A 17,678-nucleotide genomic window follows, 5' to 3' on the forward strand; every position below is an offset into this window, starting at 1 on the left:
GCAGTGGTCCCCACCCACCCAACCTTGTTTAATGCTTCTTCACTGCAACCTAGACTTCTTTCTGTTTCCTTATTTGTATAGGGAGAAGTTTAGCGTCTTCTCTGGCCCCTCAGAAGTGTTTTTTAACTAATTCAGGCAGTGATGTGTGTGAAAACTTGGTGCTCAGTGTAAAGCGTGGTGCAGGTGCAGGTGTTCTGTGTGGAGGGCAGCGTGGTCCCTGTCGGTAGGACAGGCGCGTGGTGTCTTTAGAAGGTTGTTGTGCTGCGAGGGGAGGAGGCTGTAGACAGAAGCCCTTGAAACGGTAAAACCCCGCCTTGTGACCGCACGTGTACCTGACGGACAGTAGGTCCGTAATATCTCGTATTAGCACATCGTTATCGGATGAGGATTCCCGCCCCGCCCCGAGTTGCAAACATTCTCTTTCCTCTTTCTTCCAGACTTCGCTGAGGGTTCCCAAGTTCCTGAGAGGCCACCCAAACCGTTCCCTCGGAGAATCAACTCTGAACGAAAAGCAGGTAGCTGTCAGCAAAGCACCGCCGCCACCTCACCGCAGCTCTCCAGTGAGATTGAGAGCCTCATGAGTCAGGGATACTCCTACCAGGACATTCAGAAAGCTCTGGTCATCGCCCACAACAATATTGAAATGGCCAAAAACATCCTCCGGGAATTTGTTTCTATTTCTTCTCCTGCCCATGTAGCCACCTAGCACACCCACTCCGTGCCGCAGCTTAGAGGACCGAGGAGCCGGGAGCTCTTGCTCGAGTAGCACCTAAAAGGGCAGAGAGGTTCCTTTGGAGACTTCACAATGAGGTCTTGCCCTGTGTGGGATATCACATCTGTGGTTCCAAGATTTCAAAGCAGTGGAATGAGAATGGAGCAGCTAGGATGTTTTATTATTTTACTTGTTTTGAGAGTGCATTTGAAGGTGTCCTTCAGTCCCTCCCCACTTGGAGAGAGTGTGGATTTTTAGTAAGTGGTAGCCTACCTGGGGAACGGTCCAGAAAACAGTCGGAGAAGCACTGTGCTGTAAATCCTAATTGAGGACTTAAGACTTTCTTAGGTTAAGGATGTGGTTGTGTGCATCTTGTCTGTCTGTCTGTCTGTCTGTGGTTGTGTGTGTCCTGTGATTATAAGATTTACCTGCTGTGTGTGTTAATCCCAGGCAGGGAATTAGCACAAGAGGTTTAAGAAGGAATCTTAAAGACTGCCAGCAACTGTGGTTTTATACCCAACCCCAGTGTGTATTACAACTCCAACACTCCCCTTTGGCTTGGATTATAATGTGCATAGCTGAAGTCTTGTACTTTTAAAACACCCTCCCTCTGTCCTTTCCTCAGTCTCCTCCCCCCTCCTCCTCCTTGGCGTCTTGTCATTGGCAGTGGGCTTGCTATGACCAGCCTTACTGAAGCCGAGCAGCTTATAGGATGTTCTTTATTGTGTGTGATGGTGTTGATTTGTTTGGTAGATAGGTGGGAAAAAAGTACTGTTGCTCTATCATTACGGTCCTGTTTGATACTCGCAGCGAACACTGGTCACTCCAAAGCACTGTTTCTATAGGAACATTGAGTCTGTTTTGAAAAAGGTGTTTTAGTTATCCTAATGACATAGTGACTGATTTGAGATAGAGGCCTTCAGATACATTCCACGCCCTCCCCAGAAAATAGTCTGTGGGAGTCGGTTGCCTTGGTGCCAGGTGTGTGTTCTAATGTAGGTCACGAGGTTTTCTACTTAATGGGAAGGGAGAACATTTGTTTCCAGCATGGCTTTCTGGCCCAAATACCATGAAGCTCTTAGGAAGCTCCATTCACACGCTCTTTACCTTGTTGTACATAAAATGCACAAAACAGACAATAAAGATTTATCTCTTCAGTTTTTCTTCCCAGTGAATTTCAGCTTATATGGGTGTCTCCCTTTGAATATGAGCCAGGTTGTAGTTTCAGAGATGAGTTTTTCCTTTGCCCTTTAAGGAATGGGGGGAATACCACCCATGGTAGCACAGCATTCTGCTGGTAATTAGCACCAACCCTACCTTGGTGCCACCCTTGCTTTTCTCTTGTGCCTATGGCTTTGGGAATGTAACGTTTCCTTCTTCCTTTCCTTCCCCTTTCTTCTTCACGTTAGGTCCTATGTACTCTTTAGTGACTGCATTCCCCACAGTAATTAGACATCACTGGGTGTAATAAATGACTTCACTGCGGACAGACAACATGTGAAAAGCCCTGCAGCTTGTGCCATCGCCAGTTTGTAAAGAAGACTCAGAGTCTTGTGTGGGGCACCGTTGGTACGTTCCTGCAGATCCTGCCAAGATACCACTTGAGTTCAGTTAGTTCTCTGGCCAGGGCCTCTTACTGACTTCCCTATAGCAGTGTGTAACCTTCCTCCTTGTCAGAAGCAAGCCTGCACTTTGATAAATCTACCTTCCTCACAATCTAAATCATGGTTTTGTCATGAGATCCAAAGAGAAATGACTTTCCTTACACCTGTTTTCTTTCCCATCTTGTCATCTTTGGACCTAAAACTTTATCTAACTCTTCTCTTGGCTTTCAGCTACTCCTAGGTCTTTTGATTTTCTCCTCTTGCCTCAGAGCCATTTATGTTCCCAGAGGAGATAGTTCAGGGCTTTTTGCTGACTTGCTGTGGTTACCCAGTGTCTCCTCTACGTGGCAGAAAATAATACAGCCCCCACCAGGTGCAGGAGGGCCTGAATCGCGATGGAGAGGGCAGAGGAAAGCGGCAGAGAGTAGGAAACAGTAACTAGCATCTCCTTCTCAAAGCCAGCGTAGTGTTTCACTTGTGGTAGCGTTCAGTTTTGCACTTTGTTTAGATGTCGAAGGCCTAGACAGAGAGCTAGAGAAAATGGCCGCAGTCTGCATACCTCTCCACACTGGAATTTTTCCTTGTCTGTAGATACTGCCCGTGGTCTGAAGATCTATCGAGAGAACAAAGCACTGGTTCTGCATATCTGTTGCCTTTTCAGAGTGCATCCCAAATCTTCTTTGAAGATTATGTCCTCACTTACCTAGGCTAAAGGCAGGTTCATCCTTTCTTTTCATAACGGAATACGCTTGAGGCGCGTCAGGTCAGCCCCCAAACTAGGTGCCGGATCCCTGTGTTGAACGTGGGGGTCCAGGTTGAACTAGGTGTGCACCATTGCATGGCTTGGTTCTTAGCTTGTCGGCCATGTATCTGCAGGTGTTCAGGGTCTAAGACCATTCTGTGAGGGGTTTTCTCTTTGGATGCTCTGAGGTCACGCCTGGGTCCACGCCTGAGATTGCCAGGTGAGGCTCAGGAAAGTTTTTGCGTGGCTTTTGTGTTGAGGATATTTCCAAGACTTTAACTTCTTAAATTTTCCTTTGACTAAGGCACCGATAACCCATTCTTCGTCCTCCATTTGTATGGCAACTTTTAATTCTTTGGCTCTGCTGTGATTTTAACTAAAATTGACCTTTCACAAGTGGGCTTTGAATTTCGCCATTTTCGGCAAACACATCCCCTTTCCCGCTCTTAATTACAAATGGTTCCTCCTTTGTTACCTGTCAGGTAAGTAAGGTAAAAACCACTTTGATGTTTTCCTTTTTCTCAAGTGCACTAGGCTGTTCTGTTCAACCTGGCCTTCTGCTTCCCCACGTCTCCCTGGGTTGCTTTACACAGCGGCCTTGTTGCCGGGTGCCTGCTTCGCAGTACTTAATCAGCTGCACTTGCTGGACTCCTTCCATTGAAGTCAGGAGTTATCAAAGTGGAAAAACCCTGTGGGCTCAATGATATACCTCCCTTTAGGTAAATAATAGATTAGGCAGTTTATCGTCTCAGCATTTTTGTGTTAATATTTATATAAATAGTGATATATATCTGTGGATGGCCATTCTCTTCCACTAGCTCTCTCTGTCCCCCAGTCACTCTACATATTCTGCCATTCTTCTGTTCTTTTGCTCCCTATACAGACTCTCAACACCAGGACCCAGGGTGTGGGGAGGTACTATTAGTATCATTTAGCTGTTTTGTGGATTTAAAAAAAGAGTTGGGGGGTTGCTATTCCTCACACTTAAAATATTTATTTCCTCTATAGAAAGGTAAAATATATTTTATGGTCCAGTCAGCAATCTTCCACATGAATTTTTGTATATTTGCTTGCAAAATAGGGACCAGCTATATGTTCCCTTTAACAAGATGTAGACCTTTTTGTGTGTGATCAGCCATGGTGTTAGTGCAGAATATTCTCCTACCTCACATCATGCAAGGCGGAGGGATATAGGCCCTCTTCCCAAACTGTAGGCGGAGGGATATAGGCCCTCTTCCCAAACTGTAAGTCCCCCTTCTTGCTGTTGGCCTTTCTGACTCTGCAGTGACCCCTGCCTATGGAATAACGGTGTTCTGACTATTGGCTTGGCTCTAGCATTGTGTTTGTTCATTCAGCAAGTGTTTATGAGTGATTACCATGAGCCTGAAGTTTACTGATGTTGAGCGGTTGTACTTGGGCTGTCTAGCATGTGCATTTGGCCCTAAAATAGCCGTTCCCAATAAGATTGTGCAGGTTACATTCACAGCTCTCTTATGTAGACATTTCCTTATAGAGCTGTCCTGGTTAAAAATCAGTTCAAGACACTCCCATTAACCCCTATTGTCTTCCCATAGCTTTGACAATGTCTGGGAGATTCCTCCATGTAAATCTCATGGATACCCACCATTTTTATGTGTTTAAGTAGAATCTGTTTGGTGGTGGGTTGGTATGTCGGCTCAGAGTTGCACAATAGGGCAGTTAAATGTTTAAGTAAAGCATCTGCGTACAGACCCCTTTCCACTCTAGTGCCTTCCTTGATCTTTTTACTGAGCTGCCTGTACCTCTGATCCCCTTTATAAGGAAGTTTTCTTATCACCCTTCTGGGACCTCTCACCATCTCCCATTCTATATGGAACTTGTTTTCCAGTCCTTCAACAACCTTTCAGCTGATCCTGTGTCTTAGAAGGGCTGAAGGTGTGCGAGAGGGATGGGCACCTGTTTCTGGGTCCTGATCTTCAACCAGTTGTTTGGTCTCCCAAGAGCCAGGCAGTAGCGTAGGTTGAACTCAGTCAGTTCTCAAAAACGTCAGCCTGTGTCTCTAGGGGTACGGAGCTTAGAGACCGTAGAACTTAGTATGAAAGTCAACACGTTATTATCCTCCTAGACCTTCAGGCCCTAGAAATTCTATCTAAAGTATTCTCAGTTGGCATAAAGCATTACCATTTCTACTTTGATCTCAGTCTGCATTAGCAGTCTCTCTTTAGAAATGCGTGTAGCCATGTAATGCACGGAGATGGATGCATAGTGGAAGAAGGTCAGGGCTGTATCTTTGACCGTCCTGTTGAGCAGTCCTTTGGATGCAAGAAACAGAAGGATTAAAGCAGGGGAAAGGACGGAATCATACGGATGCAGGGTATTTCCCAGAACCCAGGATAAGCGGTACAGTTGATTCTGCGTGGAGCTGAGAAACTTTGCAGCTAGTCCTTTCTCCTGCTCGCCGGTCTGTCGGTATGCATGGCCCCAACACAGGCACCCCAGTCCTCACGACCCCCAGCTCACCATTAAATGGGATCACCGTTTTAACAGATTCCCAGTGCCTCTTGGTTCATATTCTCAAGAAAGACTATGATCAGCCCAGCACATGGATCAGGTATCGACCCCCGACTTTGCCACACAGGGCAGAAGCGGCATGCTGGTTCAGATGGGAAGCAGGGGCAGGGGGAGGTTCTCAGGGAGGCGGGGATAGATACCCTAAAATACTTTACTCTGGTAGTAAAACTTACCATACTGCTCTTCTGAGAGTGGAAAGGCAGGCATGGGACTATGTCTGGGACTTGGAGGAAATGCTTAGGTTAAAGTTAATTTAGGTTACTGTCTTCTTGGTTGCTTTATTTCCTGTTTTTCTTCCCTTTATGAGTCTTGGCATCCAAGATTTCTTACCTCCCTCTTTAGGACCAGTTTCTCCTGTTCTGGAGCTAATCTTTTCTTAGGTGACATTTCTTAGCCTTCATTCAGTCTCAGGTTTCTAGCCTTCTTTGATTTCATTTAGAGAGCAGATCACAAATCCACTGAGGCCCCTACCCATGGACTTTTGGGCTCTCTTCAGGTTTTAGTGCTGAGAACATACTCATTCTATGGGCCCGTGGCCTGCCTCCCTCCAAGCCCTCCTCCCCACCCTTTTATCTGGTCTTTCCTCTATGAGGGGAGCTCTGCAGTAATATTCTTAGGCAGGCCTTCCGAGGTACCTCAGAAACTACTTTGCCAGTAAGAATTTATAAAGTTGGGACAGTTGCCAGGATATAAATTAGGTATAGATTCCAATTTAGAGAAACTTTTTACTGAGAGCTCTTTAGACAGGATGCATTTGTCCGCCCTGTCCAGTTGCTTCCTTTGTCGTCCTATAGTAAAGCCTTTATTTTTTGGTTTTTTAAAACTGTGCTTCTGCTTGCCTGAATCTTTTGATCTTATTTATCTCATCCGGGAGCCTGTCCTGTGTTATTAAGGCATTTCATAATCACTTATAACTTTTTTAAACTACTGGAGTCATTTGATGTACACAGAAGTAACCTAATAATCCAAAGATATACACTGAGGCCCGTGATGAAGGCTGGGGCCTGTGTGTTCGAAATTCCCTTCTAGGCGCCAGAATTAAGGGGCAGAGGGATAGCGGTGCCACTCGCCTTCACAGAGTTCTAGGAAATCTGGGTTGGTTTCAAAGGCGAGCACCAGTTTTTCTTGGTTCCAGAAAGTAGCCCAGGAGTAAGTGGGGGAGATCGGGGTGGGGAGAGCGAGGCCTGCCTGGAGGCTTACTCGCAGTTGGCTGGAGAGCATGGTGCCAGAGGGCCAGCTGTTGACTAACAGACTAACAACTGTTTGGAGATCTCGCTGCCTCTTCCCTTGTTCCATGCTTGAGAAGAATGTGGCTGACCGCTCCCTGTGTTTGTGGAGAGCAGAGGCTGAAAGCGAACCTCGCGTCTCCTACTGGTGTGGCAGTGGAACAAATCAGAGTTCTGATTGCCCGGCCCCGTGTTCTTATTCAGTCCCCAAAATGAATGTGTGAGGCGCTCTCCCGCAGTTCTCCTTCTGCCCCTGGGCCGGTTTGGGAGGCCAGAGGAGTACTGCTCCGTACGTGCTCTCTGAGCCTCCTCAGGCCCTGCGCTGCCTCCATGCTGAAGCCCTGAAGTGGGGTGTGCAGTGTGCCCACGCCTGGCACTCTGGCATGGGCGCTGATGTGCCCTTTGTGTCAGTTCCCTCTGCCCTGTCTACCTCTGACCCTGTCCTGGGTGAGGGTGGCCATGCTTATGGCTGTCTGGAAACTGAAGAGGCAGAGAACTGCTTACAAGTCTGTAGACCACATGTTTTCTCTTCCTTGGCTTGTTCCTTCTGCTGTCTGGGTGAGTGAGCCATGCCCATGAGAGTGGATACCTCCTCTCCTGACCTGCCCTTCTCCGCACTGTTTTAGTGTCTTGGCCTTGACCTCCTGCTGAAACGTGTGGTAGGGGTGTGGCAGCTATGAGGTACCTCCTACATCTGCTTTCTGGCTGTGGTGACTTGGGATTTTTAACCTTATATATCTTTTTTTTCCTTTATTCAAAACAAAACAATTTTTAGCACACTGAAAAAAAAAAAAAAAGCCAAACATTTTGTGCCTTTCTAAGGCAGCACTGTATCCCAGGCTGCATTTTAGGACTTAATATGGAAATACCAGAGTCTTAGCTCCTCTACCTTGAGTGTCATTAGTCCCTCTGGTCTAGGGGAGAGGAAGTGCTCCGTGTGCCTGGGGAGGTGGCCCCCAGGTGCAGCGTGTCCGCGGTCCCTTCTCCCTGCCACGGTGCTTAGTTGGAAGAAACGAGCATTGTATCCCAGGATCATCTGGTTGGTTCCAGTCAGAATCTCAGTTATCAGGTTGAATGTTCTGTGTTCAGCAGGAAGAGACAGAACGTTCCATGATTTCCAGGCATACTCTGGACCATTTCAAGTGACCCAGCCTCCCGATCCTATTAATGACCCAACTTCATGGAACAGTGTAGGGTGGACCCTCCCGAAAAGGGGAGGTTGTTTGGTTGTTCGTTTTGTCTTGTCTTTTTGCTGGGTCCTGAACTGGCCTAGACCTCCTGCCTGTCCTTTAGACTTGGCTTTCCTTTCATTTGAAAACTTCAGACATAGAGCATTAAGCAACTAGTGCCCTCTGCAGGGGCGAGTTTTCCCCTGGGAAGGGCAGCAAGGACCACATACCGGAACAGAAGCCTGTCCTCAGTATTGTGGCCACTGTAGGTTTCGACCAAAAAAAAAAAAAGTTTTCTGTATGATGACATTTTACTTATCTCTTTTCCTTTTCTCACTTCTTCCCTGCCTTTAACTAATAAAGAATTGGGAGATAGAAACAATTCTTTTCAAAGTCCTCCTTATTCAGGATTTTGACATTCTTGGCCTGGGTGGGGCTGGAGAGAACTTGATACTTTTCTCCAGAATGAAGAGTCCCATTTGTATATCAGTGTTAAAAATAAAACAAAATGAAAACTTAGATGAGATTTTTGTGGACTATTTTAAAAATGTGTCATTAATATAAAAAAATTATATTAGCAGTATTTAATCATTCTCACCTGTAAAGAATAAAACAGAAGGTAAATATTCTTACAGAGAATAGCAGAGCTTTAAGATTCATTTTCATTTTAAGTCCGTTTTGTTTTGCCAGTGTATTAATGTTTAGAGGTTCTGTTATACTAATGTTATTTATTAATTTTTTTCATTTCCATACACAGTTAACTAAAGAGCTTTTTCAGGCACCCATGTCTGTAAAAAAATATTTTTAAATAAAGTTTCTTTTGTTGTAGCAGACCCGAGTTCTTGGTCATTTGTGGGTTAGGGAGTGATACATTGGGGAGCTATGGGGCCAGATGCCTACTCGTACCAGTTCATCAGCAGAAGTCTGTTTTGCTACTTTGAGGGCAGTCTCAGTGACAGGAGAGGGGCAATAGCTCCTTGCCAGCAGCTCGCCAGGCTCTGCAAGCTGCCTAGATAGAGCAGGGCAGCTTTGCTGCTCAATAGTTGATTATCCCCTGTGTCAGAGCTTGAGCCCTCTGCTCAGAAGCAGAGGTAACCCCCGGTCCCTGCTCCCAACTGCAAAGGGTTTTGTGTTCCTTTTGGTGCAGTGCCAGTTCTGGAGGCCCCAGGCTGCTGTGGTACCCCATGATGAATAAAAAACAGTGTAAGATTTCTGGGACAATTAAGCTTTATTTTTCATATATATACACATATATAAAAAGGAAACAATTTGCAAATTTACAACCTAACAAAACCATATATATACACACACACGTACGCACAGACACACGCAGAGACATACATACCCCAAAGCTCTAGCCAGGCCCGTTTCTCATCTCCAAGTACCATTCTCCCATTAGGGCCTTTCTTCTAAGGTCTAGGCCCATTAGCTCAGCCTGTAGAAGTCTGCTGCTAATATAACTTTATAGCCTTAACCCTCGTAAAGGACAGTCTGGACCTCATCTCCAACCCCTACCCCCAGCATTCAGTCTTACGTGATTCCTTGAGAGGGTAGGGGAGCCAAATGAATGCAGGGGCTCGGGCCCAGTCGCCTTAACTCTGGAAAGCGGCACCCAGCTTCCTTACTGCAGGGACAATGAGATACACCCAGGAAACCTTTTAAGGGACGACACCAGGTCCTGACTTCTGCCCAGAGAAAGAAAAGAGTGTCGCAAAGGGGACTCCAGAGGCAGGCAGGCAGGCTGGCAACTGCTTCTAGATACTGCTGGGGTCTCTCCAGAACTGGGGTGAGCAACATACGTCACCAGCAGGGAGGCCTGGGCTCACTGCATCCTTACTTCAGTGATACAGCTGAATTATGAAGCCAGCCCTGGAGCAGTGGAGCAGGAAGTCAGCTCAAGATAAATAGGCTGCCTAATTCGGCTGCTGGTAGAAGACAGGTATTTACATCCATATGTGTAAAGAGGAAACAAGTTCTGCAAGAGACTCTCCTGTGTGCTTCTGGGATACCGAGGCCCCCTCCTTGGCATGAGCGTCACTCAACACATTGAGACAGTGGTGGACAGGTCCCTGAAGAGGGGGCCTCCAGGGCCACATGAGGTCCTTCTCAGGACAGCTCTGGTCCTGGCCCGTGTGCCCTCTGAAATGGGGTCTGCAGGTGAGCTGGAGGGGGGTCTTCTGTGTTGTCCACTTTAGAGGCTTTGGTGACCATCCTGAGTGCTGGGGAGGAAGGTGAGCAGGGAACAGGAAATGTTCCAGGCAGGGGAGGGAGCGCCGTGTGATTCGGTGGGCTAGTGCCTCAGATCGATGTATTTCTCTCCCTAAAGATGGGTGAAGAGCAGAAGTGAGGGGGGGTGTTCAGAGACACTGACCAGGGTTTAAGGTGTGAGCGCTAAAAGAGAGGAGGGATCAAAGCCACAGCTGATGAACTAGGTGCAGCCACCTGGAGGGAAGAAGCCGGGGAGGGGGTGGGGATGGCAAGGCGGGAATAAGAGATGAGGCCCCCGAATCGCACTGGGCCACACTTCACACCTAGTGACGTGAGCCGCCAGCTCTGTTCAGGAAATGGTGATGGGACGGGGTCTTGCTCTCAGTCCTGGCAGCTACCCTCTCTCGGGGTCCCTCAGCCACCTGCCTGGCCCTATCGTCTGTGCGTGGTGTTAGGAAGGCAAGATGGGGCCGGCTCCCCAACTCCAACAGGGAAGGATGAAGGATAAAGTTAGTGTTTAGCAACCGTCAGCCCCTGCCACTCCCGGTGCCTGAAGATGTGTCAGGCTCTGGCCACAGGAACTGCCTCCTACCTGGTCTCCTGGAGCCCTCTTGTCACCGTTGCTGCCCTGAAGGAGGCCCATCTCTTCTGGGAGCTTATCTGACTTAACTTCAACTACAAATTCGCCCTTACGAGACGGGGGCAGCGTGCTGGGAGGAGGGAGGGAGGCAAGAGGTTGGCAACTCGGGGGCAAGGGAATGGGGGCTGTTGGGAGGGACGTGGGACTGGGTACTGAAGGGCTCTTAGGTGCTCCGGTCTGGCTCAGGGAAGGGCCACAGGGGTGAGAGGGAGGAGTGTGGTGGACGGAAGCTGGGTAGTGGCGGTGAGGCGGGGAGCGCTCAGACCCAGGGTCCCCCTCCTGCTCCTAACGGCTCAGTGGGCACAGGGGCCAGCAGGGGAACATCCCTGAGGAGGCAACAAGCTGGCAGCATGAGATGGGGTGGGGCGTGGGGTGCCGGGTGCCGTGCTCACATCTCTTGTTTGCCTGACCGTCCGCACGGCAGCTTGCCCTTCTTGTAGAAGAAATAGAGGACAGCGCCCAGCACAGCCAGGACCAGGACACACACGGTCACGGCCACGATGACCACACCCTTGCTTTCGGGCTCTGTCAGCTTTTTCTCTGTCCCAAAAAGACACCCCGAGTCACTCCCTGCCCCAGGCTGCCATGTTACCATCGCGGCCCCGCCCAGCCCAGGGCTGATGGAAGATGGGCCGCTGATCGTTTTCTCGACTGAGCTCCCCTGGGCTCCCGGTCAGGGCAGAGTGAGGACGCCCTGGCGCAACCCTGCTCCCGATCCAGCCCAGCTCACCTGTGGAGGTGCTGTTGGCTCTAGCATAGGGACTGACGGTGGAGGTGCTGAGGCTAGTGCTTCTGTTGGAGTCTGGGGTGAAAGAGGTTAAACAGATGGGGGGTGGGTGGGATAGGAACGTGCCCTGCTTGGGCTTGCCCCCACCCCACTCTGCAGGACCAAGCCCTTACCCAGCTCCAGGATAATGACGGTGGTGTTTCTGCCCAGGGAGTTGGAGGCCACGCACTCGGCACCTGTCTCCAACAGCTCTGGGGTCACAAGGACATTCAGGACGCTCAGGACACTCTGCGGATCTTGGTCCTGTTCGCTGGCCTACAAGGAAGGAGACGCAGTTCAGGGGTGGGGAGGATGCCGGGTCGTGGCAGCAGAGCCCGCGCAGGGATGGACGAGAGCCTGGGGGCTGCCATGTGCCTGCTCACCGTGCCATCGACGCTCCAGACGACGCTGGGCCGGGGATGCCCTGATGCCTCACAGGACAGATTCAGCACGGAGTTCTCCTTCACCCACATCTTCCTCTCCCTCAGTGCCATCCACGGGGACCCTGTGGCAGGGCGGGGAAGGGTGAGACAGCAAACCCTGCCAGCCTGCCACCCCCCTCCCCACCAGAGCCCCCCAGGGCAGCGGGTGGCTTTCGGTCCCCAAAGAGCTTGAGACCACCCAACTCAAGGTGGCTTCAAGGGGCCACCTGATCTCTGCCTAGGGCCTCACCAAAAATGGCCACGTTGACGAGCTGGGTGCGGTTCAGGCCGGGAACGCTGGGCACAGATGCCACGCAGCGGTAACCTCCCCCTGCCTCCCGTTTCAGGTTGCGTAATTGGAGCACAGGCCCCTTTGCCAACACCTTGCCTGTCTGGGGTGAGAGATGGGTCAGAGGTCACTCCTAGGCACACCCACCCCACAGCCCCTTGCCCCGGAGACCTGAGCCCACCTGGGTACCTTTTCTCTCAGCCACCGGAACTCAAGGTCCTGGTTACTCTCTGCCTCACAGGTCAGGGTGAGGCTGCTGCCCTCCTGGCTCTCGGGGGCTGCGGGGCTCACCCGGACTTCAGACACATCTGGGGACGCAGCAATCGTGTCAGGCAGGACAGGGCGGGGCAAATTCCCTCTCGCCCCAGCCTGGTCCCCCTGTCCTGGGCCCCCAGCCCCTCACAGTTCACCACCAGCTCCTGCTGGTCGCTCAGCAGCGATGCCGTGCTTTCCAAGTCCAGGCCCTGACATTCGTAGAGGCCGCTATGCTCCTTCCGGGCGGGCTCCAAGACCAGGACCCCGTTGTCATCGGTCCTCTCTTCCTCCATCTCCCTGGTGCTGAGGTTCTGCGAGAGGACAAAGGCGTGATCAGAGTGCGCCTCCAGCCACTCCTGCTGCCCCCCTGCACCCAGAACAGAGGCCCCCGCACCTGCTTGCCGATGCTGAAGTGGGGCGGGGGGTTGCCATCAGCCAGACACCTGATCTCCACGCGGTCCCCCTCCTTCAGCATCCCCTCAGGCTCCACTTCCAGCCACACTCTCTCTGCCGGGTCTGCACAGGCAAAGGGGGCAGCTCTCAGCCCAAGAGCTAGCAGGACCCAGCCCCACAGCGATGGGTCGGTACTCACAGAAGACAGGGACAGTGACCTCCCTAGATTCCTTCATGTGGTTCCCACTGGGCAGCCGATAGCTGAGCTCGCAGTAAAACTGGGCATCTTTGTCCTCCTTGGTCAGCTGTGCCTTCAGAACGCTCCTCAAGGTGTACAGACCACTCGACTCCACGATCTGGGACGACTGGATGTGGACCCCTGGGCAGGGAGGAAGGGGCGAAGGGCTCGGCCTCAGCTCCGCCTCCAGCCCCACCCTATGATCTCCTGGGTCGGCGTGGCAGGGGAGCCCTTGTAGAGAGAGGGCCAGGTACCAATGCCAGCTGCGGCCCTTCAACCCAGCAGTTTCCTGCTCGAAATCTACCCTAGACAAACACACATAGGCACACATACAAGGATGTGTGCAAATACTGCTGCAGGGATTTAAAAAAAAAGGAAATGAGAAAACACTCTGGACATCCACTAATGGGAATGAATGGTTAGCTAGACTATATTACATACACCGTGTGAAATGCTGGCAGTAGGAAAACGATCAGGTAGATCTAAATAGAGTGACCTGGAAAGATTTCCGAGACTTGTCGTCAAAAGGAAAACAAGGTTGTGTAACAATGTATAGCGCACAGTGTCATTCAGATCAGGGTTTCTCGACCTCAGCACCACTGACGTTTGGGGCTGGACATGCCCTGTGCCCTGTAGGATGTTTACAGCATCCCTGGCCTCTACCCGCTAGACGACAGTAGCACCTATCCATTTGCGACAACCCAAAATATTTCCAGACACTCAAGTGTTCCGGAGGGGAGCAAAATCACCCCTAGTTGAGAACCACTGATTTAGACAATAAAAAACAAAAGCCTATGTAGTCCTAGATATATTTACATGTGTGAGTAAGTACCTAGAAGTAGGCTAGAAATCAAGGATTGCATCCGTGTGAATACGTACACACTGACAGCACAGCTATTTCTGGGAATGGGTCTGGGGCAGGAAGGAAATTTTCCTTCTAGATTTTCCATAGTTTGAATTCTTATGAGAATATTTTCAAGGATCACTTGTGTACTTAAAAAAAAAAGTAAAATAGGGACTTCCCTGGTGGTCCAGTGGTTAAGACTCTGCGCTCCCAATGCAGGGGGCACGGGTTCGATCCCCGGTCGGGGAACTAAGATCCCGCATGCTGCGTGGTGTGGCCAAAAAAAAAAGTAAAATAAAATGCAAGGTGGTCCCCATATTGTGCCACAAGCATGGCTTTTAAGGGCAGAGAGGATGACTTACGGTTCTTCTCCTCCTTCAGGGACTGGCTGTTCTTGTACCAGGTGACTTGAGGAAGGGGGTACCCATTCCTCCCCACACAGGTGGCAACCTAAGGAGGACAGGGTGTGAGTCTCCCTGCCTCTGCGACCCCGCCAAGCCCACCTTAGCTCCTGCCTACCCGCCGGCCACCCCGGCAGATCTCACCTCCCCAGGCTCCTCACTGTTCACAGAAATGCCCAAGGCATTGACCTGGATGAGTGGCTCCTCCGGAGCTTCTACAAGGGAGAGAAATGGGGAGGGGCATGGGGCCACCACTTCCGAAGCCCCACACTGCCCACCAGGCACGGACAGGGCACTCACTGTAGACACGGAGCTGGATTCGGTGCTCCTGGGACCGAGGGCGCTTGCCCTGGCACAGGAAGATGCGCTCATCGTGGGGGGTGATGCCTGTTAGGGCCAGAGTAGTCCCTTTGTCCTGGAGGCTGAGCCGATTCTGGTACTCCCCAGGTTCGCTCTGGCCCTGGCCCTGACGCACGCGGAAGATGAGTGTTGGCTTCTCCTTGTGGACCTAAGGGGAGGTGGCAGGGAGGAGGTGAGCGTCCTGGGGCTACATGAAGGGCAGAGCCTCCCGCCCCTGCTGCCCTCTCTGGGGCCCAAGCACTCACAGAAAACCAGTCCGCGTGGCTGAAGTTGCCCGGGGAGTGGGAGGGGCCACATTTCAGAAGGGCCGTGCCGCCCACTTCCACCTCCACCAGCTCCGGGTCGGGCTGCTCAGCCTCTCCAGGCACACCTGGCGGGGAGGGAATGGGGGAGGAGCTGTGTCAGCTCCAGCTGCTCTCCATACCCTCCACTCACACCGCCCGCTGCAGCTGCTCTTCCTGCCACTTCGAGGGTCTGAAGGGCACTGTCCTCTCCTACCCCTCAACCACTCTTTACCCCCGAACCCTGGGCCAGCCCTCTCCCGGTTCAAGGGAGTTGGGGATGGACATTTCTGGTCATTGGAGCAGAGACCCTGAGCACCAGAAACCTCCCAGATGAGGCTGGCAGAGGGGCAACCCAGGCTCTGGGCCAAGAGGAAGGCCCCTTTCCTTCCAGGCTCCCTCCTCCCCGGGTGAGCTCAGAGTGTGGGAATGCAAGGCATGTGCCAGGCCGGGGCACACAGGCCCTTTTTGTCCCCACACCCAGAGGAAGACATCTCTACCCTTTGCCCCCCCACACCCCCTCCCCAAATCCCCCATAAAACCCAAAGGGCAACGCTGGCCAGGAGGCCCTTATTTCATACTCCTTAAGCAGCACCGCCGTGAACATCCGACACTCTCAGGGGACCCCATCCTGGGAGTCTTGTGAGTATGGAGGGGTCAGAGTCACGGAGGGGGCCAGAATCTCTCCCCGGGGTCAGGGCAGGGGTCAGGCCAAGGGCCAGGCAGTGGGCAGGAGTGACGTCAGTGGTGCTAGTGCGCTGCCCGCCCCGCGAGGAGGTGATGTCACTCCATACCATCTGGCTGGACTCGGGTGCCCGGGTGGTTGGCCTGGGCTGGCTCCCAGATAACAAGGGCAGATGCAGTGGTCTTCAAGCCAGAGCAAAAGCTCCACACCCCTGACTCCGTTTCCCCAGAGCTAGAAGAGCAGGGCCGGGTGGGGCTGGACCTTCTGCAGCGGGTGGAGCCCGATTTAGCCCTTTCCCCAGAAGGGATTGGAAGGCAGCAGCCAAGGGTACCCCAGGGACACCGTCGGCATGGGCACGAGGCCATCGAGTTGGGTATTGCTTAGATACCCAACCAGGGTATCTAAGCCAGGCAGCGGCTGGAGCCCGGGAAAGGGAGCCAAGAGAAACAAGCGACACCGTTGCGGGCCATACAAGGGCAGCGTGAACCCGGGAGCGCCCGGCTCCTAGGCAGTTCCAGAGAAAAACTCCGAGGTGCAGGGGCGCATTTCCCACCTGAACTTGGTCCCATTCCGGGAGGTGTAACAAGTCTGGGGCGCTTCCACTCTGGTAATCCTCGATCCCTCGTCCCTGCCACCTGTGATCCCGTCACCCGGGTAGGCGCGAGGCGACCCACACCGCCCTCCAGGCTTTGCCAACGCCCTGCCGGGGTGGGAGCCGCCGTTCCTCCCCATCTCGCTCACCTCCAGCCTGGCTCGAAGCCCAGGCGGGAGAGGGAGGGGTCGGCGCACCCCTCCAGCTAAGAAAGCTGCCTTTCCCAGCAACAGGCGGGTGCGGGATTCAGGATTTGGGGATGCGCTGTAGAGGCGCCTCCCGCCAAAGCTCCAATCACGGGCTCCCCAGAGAAAGCACCTGAGAAAAAGCTCTCACCAGCGGCCCCAGGGACTTGGCTCCACCCCTTCCCGCTCCAGGCAGCAGCCCCCTCCCCGCCTCCCCAGTTCTGCTCCCGGGAAGGTCTGGAATAGAGGCTGCAAACTGGCTGCAAAGAAGAGTTGCACGCGCGCAACGCGCCGGGTGCCTGGGACCCGGAGAGAGGAGCGCACGACGCAGCGCAAAGCCCCGGCCCCCGCCGCGATGCCAGCTCTCCTCCCGGGCACGCTCCGCCGGACTGCCGGGCCGCTCCGTTGGGGGCGCGGGCCCCCCCCACCCCAGCGAGCTCACTCACCCGCGGCGCGGCGACAGCAGCAGCAGGCGGCGATCAGGAAGGCGCAGATGAGCCCGGACCGTCCCATGCTTCCCGGCCGGAGGGCGAGAGCGAAGTGAGGGAGCTCGCAGCTGCCGGGGGCTGACGTAAGGGGGGCGGGGGAGGGGGCCAGAGCGCCGAGGCCGGCCCGCCACGCCCCGCGCAGCACCCCCCCCCCCACGCCCCCGCCCCGCGCGCCGCAGCCCTAGGGGGCGGGCCCGGCGCCGAGATGCCCGGAGCTGCGCTGCGGAGCCGCGCGGCGCGGGGTGGGGGTAGGCCGGAGCCTTCCTCCCAGCCCCCAGCTGGGGAACGGAGAGGGGGCGGTGACAGGTGTCTCCGGGGCGGACTGCCTGGCCGAGGCGGCAGCGAGGAGAAGCTGGCCCGGATACCGGAGCCCCGCGGGGTCAGACCCCCGCCGCGCTCACTCCTGCGCAGCCCCAGCCAGCCCGTGTAGCCCTGGGGGACCTCCTGGCGGGGGAGCCGCCGAGCAGGTTCTTGGTGTCCCTGATGGGGGCCTCCCTCCCATTTAGGCTCTTCTCCCCGCCTCCTCCTCCACCCCGCCGGACCCCTGCCACAGAGAAAATCAGGCTTCCCAGAATGATTGCACCACTGCAGCTGCCGCCGGCCTGGCACTGCCCCCAAGCCTGGCAGT

General features: G+C 53.1%; 2 protein-coding genes across 5 annotated transcripts in view; one reads left to right on the forward strand and one right to left on the reverse strand.

Annotated features, from left to right (window-relative positions):
• Window positions 1-8,834, forward strand: part of CBL (Cbl proto-oncogene) — an 88,676-nt gene extending 79,842 nt beyond the window's left edge. Inside the window, exon 16 of the mRNA XM_067751298.1 lies at window positions 438-8,834. Coding sequence (XP_067607399.1) covers window positions 438-706 — 269 coding nt within the window. The 3' untranslated portion in view covers window positions 707-8,834. The remainder of the gene's footprint in view (window positions 1-437) is intronic.
• Window positions 8,835-9,212: 378 nt separating this feature from the next.
• On the reverse strand, window positions 9,213-17,136 carry MCAM (melanoma cell adhesion molecule). Of its 4 annotated transcripts, none has more exons than XM_067751302.1 (16): window positions 17,009-17,136; window positions 15,065-15,189; window positions 14,760-14,967; window positions 14,604-14,674; window positions 14,421-14,508; window positions 13,176-13,355; window positions 12,978-13,099; window positions 12,732-12,894; window positions 12,518-12,636; window positions 12,290-12,431; window positions 12,001-12,122; window positions 11,752-11,893; window positions 11,582-11,653; window positions 11,244-11,391; window positions 10,804-10,921; window positions 9,213-10,323 (listed from the first exon to the last, which is right to left on the reverse strand). In XM_067751302.1, exons 1-16 carry the CDS (start codon window positions 17,073-17,075, stop codon window positions 10,294-10,296), a joined length of 1,917 nt encoding a protein of 638 aa, XP_067607403.1. In that variant the 5' UTR covers window positions 17,076-17,136; the 3' UTR covers window positions 9,213-10,293. The 4 variants fall into 4 exon arrangements, with proteins under 4 accessions (XP_067607403.1, XP_067607404.1, XP_067607401.1 ...); XM_067751303.1 differs by lacking the exon at window positions 17,009-17,136 and adding an exon at window positions 16,339-16,712; XM_067751300.1 differs by lacking the exon at window positions 17,009-17,136 and adding an exon at window positions 15,895-16,299.
• Between the last annotated feature and the right edge of the window lie 542 nt (window positions 17,137-17,678).

Source organism: Pseudorca crassidens, chromosome 9 (genome assembly GCF_039906515.1).
Source record: "Pseudorca crassidens isolate mPseCra1 chromosome 9, mPseCra1.hap1, whole genome shotgun sequence".
NCBI classification, from domain to species: domain Eukaryota; kingdom Metazoa; phylum Chordata; class Mammalia; order Artiodactyla; family Delphinidae; genus Pseudorca; species Pseudorca crassidens.

Coding starts and splice junctions, on each gene's coding strand:
- MCAM (XM_067751300.1), bottom strand. CDS start 16,150: ATGGCCTCGTGCCCATGCCGACGGTGTCCCTGGGGTACCCTTGGCTGC. Junction 12,123..12,289: donor CGTCAACGTGGCCATTTTTG/GTGAGGCCCTAG, acceptor GCCCTGCCACAG/GGTCCCCGTGGATGGCACTG. Junction 10,324..10,803: donor AGAGGGCTCCAGGAGACCAG/GTAGGAGGCAGT, acceptor ACCCATCTTTAG/GGAGAGAAATACATCGATCT.